Source organism: Leptodactylus fuscus, chromosome 1 (assembly GCF_031893055.1).
Source record: "Leptodactylus fuscus isolate aLepFus1 chromosome 1, aLepFus1.hap2, whole genome shotgun sequence".
Taxonomy (NCBI): domain Eukaryota; kingdom Metazoa; phylum Chordata; class Amphibia; order Anura; family Leptodactylidae; genus Leptodactylus; species Leptodactylus fuscus.
The window spans coordinates 268,878,872-268,891,218 of NC_134265.1; the positions used below are offsets into that span (position 1 = coordinate 268,878,872).

The window sequence follows — 12,347 nt, forward strand, 5'->3', positions numbered from 1 at the left end:
AATGCAGGGTTCATACTAGCGTCGGTGTCCGACCTTCTCTCCATATAAAATGTATTTCGCTCAAGTGCCTTTCTCTACTAAACTTACTTTTCGATACTTACCATAAATGGAGAAAGTTCAATTGCAGACGTACTCTTTAGTTTGATTCTATAGTATATAGTGTGGTGATCTCAGCATATTTCAAGATGTACTACAATATATAGCAGTCTATATTCCTGGTACAGATAACTCAGACCTCTGCATTTCCAGATGATTCTGCTTTCAAATTTTAACTGGATTATTTGATACAGTTCACTAAAATTTATAGGAGGAGGATTTAAGGTTTAATAGGGCTATATAAAAAGGTAAGCCAACTTCCCTAAACTTGTGTGTATCATTAAAACATACTTTTTTGGATAATACACAAAGGAAGAGATCACGAACAACAAATTTATATGAAAAATGAAGCAGCTTCAACTTTCTGGCCTCAAATTCTTCCATTGGTTTTCATGTGAAAGCTAGATGAAGACTCCAGAAGGAATGAAAGACACAAGATGATTAATGAAGTGAAGCAAGCCACATTTGACTTACATACAAGGGAATGCAAACTGCAATATCTGCATAGTGAGGCCATCTCTTATTTCTTGTACATGACTATCTAAGGTATAATCATCCTAGGTCAGTAACTTTAATAGTCACTTTAGTCCACTGCCTGCAAGCGCAGCCCGAAAAGCACCCCTATATCTATGTATAGTCAAAATTCGTACTGTTCTTACAAGAAAGTAACTCCACTAAGTAATTTAGATACCTATTCTTGGGAGGTAATTGTGAAATGAGGTCCCTTAGCACTGCAGTGCTAGAGGTCTAGACAGCTAATGGATTCCGTATTCCTCCTTTACAATTAATTTAGACAATGGGGCTCTGTGGTGGACTGCTACAGAGTGTTGTCAATAAATTGGAAATTTATTTGCTCCATTGACTACATTTACAACTTTTATGATGAGCTTAGGTTTATGATCACCACAGGTTCCCAGAGTGAACTATGAACTATTAAGGACTTAAAGGGGTTGTCAAGGATAACCAAAACATAATCACCTGTCCCTGGTGCTCTGTTGTCTCCCAAAAGGGTTCCAATGGAAGGCCCCGCTGCATGTGACCTGGGAACATCACTAACTGTGACGTCCCTGCGTCCTTTCCTTAAGCCACCGGATTGGGAGGCATCGGAGCACCTGGGACAGGTGAATGTTTTTTGTTTTGTATGGTTTTTTTCCGCCACTTCTGACATATATATATATATATATATATATATATATCAAATTATCATACACAACCTCTTTAATTTAGAGAATATAACGTTCTAAAGAAACCAGAAATCAAGGAATGCTAGGAAATGCAGTTCAACAGAGACATCAGTTATGGAATAAGACGATGGTTCCTACTATCTGAGCTTCATAGACATCTGTATACAGTAGTTGACAGCCAAGAACATAATTGTAGGAAAGATTATACTTGGGAACGAATGTTTGTACATTTATGTAAACATTGACCAAAAAAATTTTACAACTACAATTTAACACCAACATTTTTTTTTTTTTTTTTTCAAATGTAGGTGTTTTTGGAAAACACTGTGAATTAAACAGCTATGGGTTTGAAGAATTATCCTACATGGAATTTCCCAGTTTGGATCCCAATAATAATTACATTTACATAAAGTTTTCTACCATTAAAGCCAGTGCCTTGCTGTTATATAACTATGACAACCAGACTGGTGACACAGCTGAATTTCTTGCTCTGGAGATAGTGGAGGAAAGACTGAGGTTCTCCTATAATCTTGGTGGTGGAACTTACAAACTCACTACAATGAAGAAAGTATCGGACGGACATTTCCACACAGTGATAGCTCGCAGAGCTGGAATGGTAAGTTTATTTAATATTTATTGGCAACAAATATATTTCTATTAATGATAAGGATTAACTTTTTGCTGTCAGTTACTTTTCTTTTCATGTATACTTTTATGTTACTTTATTTAGAAGATATATGGATTGTGTAAACTTGAATTGCAGGAATACGATAGATAGATAGATAGATAGATAGATAGATAGATAGATAGATAGATAGATAGGAGATAGATCGATGCTGTAGATAGATAGATAGATAGATAGATAGATAGATAGATAGATAGATAGATAGATAGATAGATACTGTAGATAGATAGATACTGTAGATAGATAGATAGATAGATAGATAGATAGATAGATACTGTAGATAGATAGATACTGTAGATAGATAGATAGATAGATAGATAGATAGATGGTGGCCATGTGGGCGTGGAAACTCATAAATGTACCACAATGTGCCTAAAATGTGCCAAGATATTATTGAAAAATTCTGACACAAAGTAAACCAACTAGAAAATGGTATAAATGCAACCTAAAGATACGTCTGATTTATCATCCAGCATCAGTCACTGATAAATCTGGTGAATATTCAGACTGTCTGTCTATGTTTGCACTGACTGACTATTAGTAAATCTGGAACATAGTGTTGTAGAGATCAAGATGATTCATAGGGCTATTTCAGACATATACAGTTTTTCAGACATGTCTTACACCCTTCACTTAAGTTATGATAATGCTGTTTGTTTAACCTTAACAGCAAAGTTAACACTAGTCCCAATCTGGTGAAGGAACTCAGGATCACTACTACGTTACAGACATATACATTAGAATGGCTATGTTGAGGGATCCTGGTTTAGATAATAATGTTTATCATTGCCACCTAAAGGCCAAGTGGAGAACAACTAGTTCAGAAAAATGCTAGCTATGGAGGAGAAACTTCTCAGACAAAAAAACAAAAAAGATCAAGTAGAAATTTAAATGAGATTAAATTAGATCCAACTACACCCAGAAATATGCTTAGGACCCCCTCATCTCCTAGCCATAGGTTTTCTCACAAGTTCATCTGGTGTTATGATTCATTCCTTTACAATATTTTTTTGTCTATGTAATTGTTGTGTTATTATACAGACCTGTGATTCCACTTGTCTATACAAATATATAGACGAATACTGAATAAGTCAATAAGCTGTCATGCACTGAAAAAGCAACAGGTGTCTGGTAAACATCTGGGTCCTATCATCCTGTTCTGACCAATGAGAGTAATTATCGCCACTCCCTATGAAGCAGAAGATAATTCCGAAATTGTTTCCTTCCCATTTCTTAATGTAATGAACCAGTGTATTCCAGTTCAAGGTTTTTATGGTCTGTACCAATTCTTGGCTTTGAATAACAGTTTATTGTGATCTATGTAGTATCCTTTGCCGTCATCCCGTACTAGAGTTTTCATGTATCGGGTGATAAAGGATATTATAGTGACCTCTAGCTTGATATAGGATGTGATAGTGACCTCTAGCTTGGTATAGGATATAATAGTGACCTCTAGCTTGGTATAGGATATTATAGTGACCTCTAGCTTGGTATAGGATATAATAGTGATGTCTAGCTTGATATAGGATGTGATAGTGACCTCTAGCTTGGTATAGGATGTAATAGTGACCTCTAGCTTGGTATAGGATATAATAGTGACCTCTAGCTTGGTATAGGATATTATAGTGACCTCTAGCTTGATATAGGATGTGATAGTGACCTCTAGCTTGGTATAGGATGTAATAGTGACCTCTAGCTTGGTATAGGATACAATAGTGACCTCTAGCTTGGTATAGGATATAATAGTGACCTCTAGCTTGGTATAGGATGTAATAGTGACCTCTAGCTTGGTATAGGATACAATAGTGACCTCTAGCTTGGTATAGGATATAATAGTGACCTCTAGCTTGGTATAGGATACAATAGTGACCTCTAGCTTGGTATAGGATATAATAGTGACCTCTAGCTTGGTATAGGATACAATAGTGACCTCTAGCTTGGTATAGGATATAATAGTGACCGCTAGCTTGGTATAGGATGTAATAGTGACCTCTAGCTTGGTATAGGATACAATAGTGACCTCTAGCTTGGTATAGGATATTATAGTGACCTCTAGCTTGGTATAGGATGTAATAGTAACCTCTAGCTTAGTATAGTATATAATAGTGACCTCTAGCTTGGTATAGTATATAATAGTGACCTCTAGCTTGATATAGGATACAATAGTGACCTCTAGCTTGGTATAGGATATAATAGTGACCTCTAGCTTGGTATACGATATAATAGTAACCGCTAGCTTGGTATATTATATAATAGTGACCTCTAGCTTGGTACAGTATATAATAGTGACTTTTAGCTTGGTACAGTATATAATAGTGACCGCTAGCTTGGTATAGGATATAATAGTGACCTCTAGCTTGGTATAGGATATAATAGTGACCTCTAGCTTGGTATAGGATATAATACTGACCTCTAGCTTGGTATAGGATATAATAGTGACCGCTAGCTTGGTATAGGATATAATAGTGACTTCTAGATTGGTATAGTATATAATAGTGACCTCTAGCTTGGTACAGTATATAATAGTGACCGCTAGCTTGGTATAGGATATAATAGTGACCTCTAGCTTGGTACAGGATATAATAGTGACCTCTAGCTTGGTACAGTATATAATAGTGACCTCTAGCTTGGTATAGGATATAATAGTGACCGCTAGCTTGGTATAGAATATAATAGTGACCTCTAGCTTGGTATAGGATATAATAGTGACCTCTAGCTTGGTATAGGATATAATAGTGACCGCTAGCTTGGTATAGGATATAATAGTGACCTCTAGCTTGATATAGGATACAATAGTGACCTCTAGCTTGATATAGGATACAATAGTGAAGTATGTGAAATCTCTTTCATGTTCAGATAAGGAGTCTCTGAGGATCTCAAGTGAAAGGTGAGGGGGGTTGTGGCTTGGAGCAGTGGGGGGGATTTGCTGCTGGGGGTTCGTGTAGAGGGGGGTTTGCTGGAGGGATGGCTCCCCTGTGTCAGTCTCTGTGTGCAGGCAGAGGTGTCTGTCTTCTGTTTGTGGGTTTGTGCCAATCTCTTAATCTTTGGAAAGGCATCTACAAACTGCTGTAGTTTGACTTCTCTGCCCTGTATTGTAATATTACCAGAATTGTATACAGATATAGTGAGTATCACATCGCCATTGTTTCGTGGGTCTTCTACTCTAATTCGTCTGCCCCTGCTGTTGATCCCTTCTGAAATTTTCTTATAGTAGGTGGACAGAGCGGTGTGCCAGGCAGATAGATGCGTAGTATAGAATATTAAATTGGTTCTTCTCCTGGTCTCTCCATTAAGAGAGTAATCAGCAAACAAGACCTCTGGATGTTCCCTGAGCGTGGCATGTTTTATGGCTTTCTGTTGATTGAAGCTTAGGCTGTTAGGATAAACAATCTCCAGGGTGCCTGACCCCCTGCTGTGCAAGAATGCAGTCCTCAGCTCTGTCTTACTAAGGGCTGTAGTATTGGGGCATTGTTCTAAATTTTGGATATCCATATTGTAGTTTCCCAAAATTCCCAGATTCTTAGGGTGTTCTCAATGTTCTTATTTCTGCTGGAGTCTACAGGGCTAATGTACTTGGTTTGGGGAGTTAGCCAGAGATGGCCCTACCTTTAGATGATCCGCTCTGGTGTGGGATTGTGTGGTCAGATGTGATGATCCTTTTGCATAAAGCCAAGTCCTGTAGGATTCTTGTCTTGGATTTTGATGTTCCTTTTTGTTCTTGTTTCTCTTTTCCTTAAGATATTTTTAGTCCACCTTAGTTGTGTCTTCCATGGAGTCGCTATTTTCCAAGTTTCGTCTTACAGGTAGCTCATTACAAGGTATTAGTTGGAGGGAATTCAGGAGCTCATCTCCAGTGCTCCTTCCTCTTCAGTGACTTCCTCCTCCCCAAACCACCCACCCCACCCCCACCATACCCACCACTCACCCACCCGAGTCCAACTCCCCCCCCACACACACACACTTTACTAGCTTTGGCAATGCCAAATATCTATTCGGACGTGCCAATAAAGCTTTTTTTGATTTGATTTGATATAGGATACAATAGTGACCTCTAGCTTGGTAAAGGATATAATAGTGACCTCTAGCTTAGTATAGGATATAATAGTTACCTCTAGCTTGGTATAGTATATAATAGTGACCTCTAGCTTGGTACAGTATATAATAGTGACCTCTAGCTTGGTACAGTATATAATAGTGACCTCTAGCTTGGTATAGGATACAATAGTGTCCTCTAGCTTGGCATAGGATACAATAGTGACCTCTATCTTGGTATAGGATACAATAGTGACCTCTAGCTTGGTATAGGATATAATAGTGACCTCTAGCTTGGTATAGGATATAATAGTGACCTCTAGCTTGGTATAGGATATAATAGTGACCGCTAGCTTGGTATAGGATATAATAGTGACCTCTAGCTTGGTATAGGATATAATAGTGACCTCTAGCTTAGTATAGGATATAATAGTGACCGCTAGCTTGGTATAGGATATAATAGTGACCTCTAGCTTGGTATAGGATATAATAGTGACCTCTAGCTTGGTATAGGATATAATAGTGACCGCTAGCTTGGTATAGGATATAATAGTGACCTCTAGCTTGGTATAGGATATAATAGTGACCGCTAGCTTGGTATAGGATATAATAGTGACCTCTAGCTTGGTATAGGATAAAAATAGTGACCTCTAGCTTGGTATAGGATATAATAGTGACGTCTAGCTTGGTATAGGATATAATAGTGATGTCTAGCTTGGTATAGGATATAATAGTGACGTCTAGCTTGGTATTGGATATAATAGTGACCTCTAGCTTGGTATAGGATATAATAGTGACCGCTAGCTTGGTATAGGATATAATAGTGACCTCTAGCTTGGTATAGGATATAATAGTGACCTCTAGCTTGGTATAGGATATAATAGGGACCTCTAGCTTGGTATAGGATATAATAGGGACCTCTAGCTTGGTATAGGATATAATAGTGACGTCTAGCTTGGTATAGGATATAATAGTGACCTCTATCTTGGTATAGGATATAATAGTGACCGCTAGCTTGGTATAGGATATAATAGTGACCTCTAGCTTGATATAGGATATAATAGTGACCTCTAGCTTGGCAAAGGATATAATAGTGACCTCTAGTTTGGTATAGGATGTAATAGTGACCTCTAGCTTGGTAGAGTTTAGTTGTTTGTGCAGATTATTGATGAATATGAGGCTGTAATAGCAGACGTAGCTAAGTCAGCTAAGTAACCGGACAGTCGCTGCTTTGGGAGAACAAGTCCACCTTTTTTTCGAGTCACACACCATGTAAAGGTTAAACACTGAGTTTGTAACAGCCTTTTTACATCCTTATCATGCCGTTTTTCTATTTTTGATGGACCAAGAAAATGTTTTGAATCAGTTTATAACGGTCATTTAAACCCACTTATCTGGTTTAACTGACTTAACACAGACGTCAATCCAGTCTACTTCAGTTGAAAATGGATCCATTAATTTCTGTTGGGTTCCTGTGTCTGTGAAAACAGTCAAAAATAGAGCGTGTCACTTTTTTGACGGCCGTGAAAAACGCTTGTTCAAAAAAAAAGGTCGTTTCAATAGACACATTGAAGTTAAAAATGTTTTACAAAAACATCTGCCACGTAGCCGTTTTTCACTGTCGTGTGAATAAGGCCTAAATCTTCTGAGATGGACATTTTTTGGCTAAATATGATACTTCATTTAAGGATACTTTCGGTCAACCAGTCTAAATGATCCTGGTGACCCTCGGTTTACGGATACAGAACACGTGCATGTCCATTGTAACTTACATAATAAACTCGTATGTGTTATTAGCACTGTACACACAAGGCCTATATTAAGTGAGCTGATTCCATTATAAATAGATCATAGTACTAACTGATTGGCTCCAAATGTCAATTAAAATTGGGGTTACAAGAACCTCTGAGATCCCGTGGTACCCTGGTGGGCTAGTCCTACACCAGCTTGAGTCCACATATCCTATAATAATATTGTCACTTTTCTTGGTCAACAGAAGATATGGCCTTATCATTGCTAAGCAATGCTCAGTAGACTTTCTGGTATTTTTAAGGTCACATATTAACTCAGCCTTAGCTAGAAGGAAGGGGTTCTGTGTGGATGCAAGTGTTAGAGTATTTGACAAGCGCCTGGGAACAAACAATTGCGCAAGTGGACAAGCCATTTCATAGGTTGATTTTTCATCACTTTTCCTTGTTCCTGCATGCCTTCCGAGTTCCCTGCCTTCAGGCACACAATTATAATATATTCATTATACATAACTACCATATGCTGCAACTGGCACAGTAAAAAATTGCAAAGAATAATACATTACAGATGTGTTAGCCTTATATATTGTTCACCTAAATGGGCCGCTGAATTTTCTAACTTGGGGCTACTCCATTTATGTCTTGAGATTTTCTGCCAGTACAAACAGGTTACACTTTTCTGCCAAGACCAGAGGTCAAGAAAAGGCAGATATTCAATGGGATATTACTATGTGGAATGTGCATGCATAAATTGTTCATGCTATAAAACAGAATCACATTGTAATGTTTGTGGTGACTATTAATATAGTGTAATATTTATAGTGATCTGCCTTCTCGGCAGATATCAGGTTTTCCTTTATAACGGCGCAATCTGTCTAATTGCGTAAAAAAAAAGTTACTGGCAGTTGTAGGAGTACCATAGACATATTAAAGTCATTATATAGCTGAAAACAAGCATTTATGAGGCCAGCATCGGCGTATGGGTAGAGCTAATGTTCAGATTTCACTATAGTTAAAATGTTAACGCAGACAGACAAGAATTTCTTAGGATACAGTCTGTGCCTGTATGTAAATTTAATTCAATTTTGTTTTCTATGTTGGGAATTGTGGAACCTAAAAATAACAGAATAACAGTTTTTCTGCCATAAACATTTAGCGAAACGCAATTTCCACATGTAAAACTGCACAGTCTACGTCTGTCCTCAACCCACAGGATTTCAGATCTGTCATTTCCTACAGTGCAGAGGGAGTTTATGGGAAAATGGTAAAAACATTAAGTTGTCATTTTTGAGGTATTGCAGATTAGAAAAGAATAGAATGAGAAAAGGGGAAAATAAAAACACAGCAAATATTGAAAAACAATGTCATATACCTTTCAAATACAATATCGTGTTTGCCATTTTAATGTCCTGCGAGTAAATACATCATCAACGTCTATTTAGTGAGATCAGAGAGATGGAAGTACATACGATCTTACAAGAATGTCTTTCATAGTTTTTGTAAAATAGAAAGGGAATAGGAAAGTTCTGCAAATAAAAAAAGCTATGTTGGCTTTGAATACTAGGTATTTTTTATCAAATTTCTAGATAGCAATCTCATTACACTGAGTTGGAGATCATAAATATCTCTCATCATGGCGCCATCCTGGTTTCATGTTGTACAGAACCGTGATATGGGGCCATACGCTGCTTCCATAAACTGAAGATCTATTGCAATACAGAGGCATATGGAGATGTTCTCCAGCTGGAATCCAAAAGGAATTGTGGTTTCTTCCAATGCATTCCATATAACTTAGCTATTCTTCTCTAAAAGCATTCCTTCTAGGGAATAACATTTCTGTGATGTAGTATCATGCAAAGACTATATATATATTACATGCAGATTTGTTGCAGATTTTCTGTATATATTCCAAAGGGCAAAATCTGCAATGAAAATCTTTGGCATAAACTGACACCATATACTGTATAATCCGTACCACGGAACAAGTTCAGATTTTTCATTCTCTTTAGATCCATTTGTTAACTTCCATATCCTCCATATATCATATTCTAACCCTGAATATGAATCTTTATTGCAGGCGGCATCGCTGACAGTTGATACCTGCTCAGAGGACCAGGAGCCAGGGTTCTGTACCGTCAGTACTTCAGCTGTTTCCAGTGACTGGTAAATCTCAAAGCTATTACAGTATATTCCAATAATACCAGATGTCAGTGCACAATTTAGGACAAGCGAAAATATAATTGATTATTTCACCAGAGTAGGATTTTTTTAGTTTCTGGCGGACCCCTTATATAGGTTCACCTTGTCCCACAAACTTGATCTCACTGTTAAGTTGTTAATAAGTAAAACGTCATCCAACCTACTGTCAGTTTTTGTAGTAAAATGCTTCTAAACTTCACAAGATGTTCCCTACAGGCGCAGTTACTTTTAATAAGGATGGATATCCAGGACATTCTGGCCCCAACTTCCTATTAGAATGCACTCTATAAAATCTGTGACTATATTACTCATTCATTTCAATGAACTGTAAAGACCCCTCCTATGTCTGTGCCTGTCTTGCTTAACGGACTTCGACATATTAACTATGGGACACTTAACCAATACTTACAGTCGTTTTTATTGCGACAATTGAATTTTGTGTTATTATAGAGCATCTACAGAAACACCAGGGTTCCCACCATGTCACTCAAAGAAGTAAAATGATTTGTTTTACAGTATTTTACACTATTCCTAAACTGTTACTAAACAATGTGGCTGTCTTTATTCTTTAGTTTCCGCTCTTAAAGGGTATATGTTAATAAATCAGGTACATGTGCTAAATAAGGCCAAATCGTGTCATGGTTCGCAATATATGCAAAAAATGTCCTGATGGCGGGGGGCCACAGGTGGCTCAGGGGTTAGCACTGCAGTGCTGGAGTCCTGGTGTTGAAATCCTGCCAGGGGAAAAAACCCATCTGCAAGGAGTTTGTATGTTCTCCCCGTGTTTGCATGGATTTCCATCCCATATTTCAAAGACATACTGATAGGGAGAAATGTACATTGTGAGCTCTATGTGGGGCTCGCAATCTACATTAAAAAAAAAATGTCCTGATGGCATACATTTGAGTGATGAACATGGCCAATGATGCTTTCATTGTAGGGAGATTCTGCAAAAAAATGTATGCCATTTATACAGAGTGTGAACAGAGCCAAATAAGTAGAATTAATAGCAAAATTGTATCTCTTCTTTCTAAATATGCTCACTGGTATTGTACAGTATTCCAGTTCTGCTTTGGTCTTTATACTTAAAATAAAAAGTTCAGAATCCCTTCTAATGTTCCATATTGACATGCCTATACATATTGACTATTGATCTTCCATCTGTGGACCTTGACCTAGAACATTATATAGTCCCACTTTCATAGTCCCAAAGCTTGAAAATCAAGTTTAGCCTAAGTATATGTTACTAAAACTAAGGATTGTATTTAAAAGGTCTACTTATCTTCTCTTCAGTCTAGACGTGAAGGTGATTTATGTTATGATCATCATTTGCTTTAAAAAAGTTATTTGGTTTGCAATAATTCTTCTTTCTTGGAACAGGACTCTGGATGTTCAGCCAAACAGAATAACAGTAGGAGGTATCAGATCCCTGGAACCAATACTACAAAGAAAAGGACAAGTACAAAGCCATGACTTTGTAGGTTGTATAATGGAATTTGCAGTCAATGGACGTCCTCTAGAACCAAGCCAAGCTTTGTCAGCACAAGGAATCCTAGATCGGTATGTGTTAGGGACCACGAAATCTGAAACGTAATGATACACTTGCTCATTGTTTTTATACATAACTTTTAAGGTTCTTCACTTAGGATATGGATAAGGATATAGTTACATTGATCACACTATGTTTTCACAGAACCATATTGCAAGTGAAATACAGTATGTTATATATATATATGTTTCCCTTTCTATAATACTATCACTTAAGGGGGCTACTTAAATGGGATTACTTTTAAACTCCTTCACAATTGTGTACAAAAGAAAGAAAGGTTTACTCACCTCACTGATCCCACATTGCTAGTGTTCTGATGCTGCTCAAGATCTCCACCGATCCCTGTTTTGTGGTTCCACTTGGCCAATCACTATCTGAGGCGGGTCATTGCTGTGGCCACTGATTGGCTGAGCAGTTATTTTCTAAGGGACAGTGGACCCTGGTGGAACACAATGACAGTCGCAGGGGATCAGTGAGGTGAGTATGACTTATTTTTTCTGTACGTTACTATGAGCTGGTTAAAAGGTAATTTTACGCACTGGACAGCCCCTGTAAAATTTGTGCAAATGCAATAACTACTGTAATTATCTACTAAAATAGAAGATGCTTTCTGTTTCCTCCAACATTCATGTCCTGGAAACAATTACCGAACATCAATAGCTCCTCAATTGTGTTACCTTAAGCAATGCATGTTAACTCAAGACTACCCGACAGGTCATTTTTTATTGATTGCTTCAACCATTCAACGGTGAATTACTTGTATTTCAATAGCGTATTATTTTATGTGACACCAGTCTTTGGTTGGGGTTTATGAGGTAATTTTGAGATCTAGCTCTTGTAGCATGTGTAGAGTT

At 37.5% G+C, this 12,347-nt stretch overlaps 1 protein-coding gene across 1 annotated transcript in view; it reads left to right on the top strand.

The window, feature by feature from the left end:
* FAT4 (FAT atypical cadherin 4) overlaps positions 1–12,347 on the top strand; it is a 200,842-nt gene that overhangs the window by 170,886 nt on the left and 17,609 nt on the right. The window contains exons 11-13 of the mRNA XM_075287307.1: positions 1,589–1,896; positions 9,823–9,908; positions 11,325–11,504. Coding sequence (XP_075143408.1) covers positions 1,589–1,896; positions 9,823–9,908; positions 11,325–11,504 — 574 coding nt within the window. The remainder of the gene's footprint in view (positions 1–1,588; positions 1,897–9,822; positions 9,909–11,324; positions 11,505–12,347) is intronic.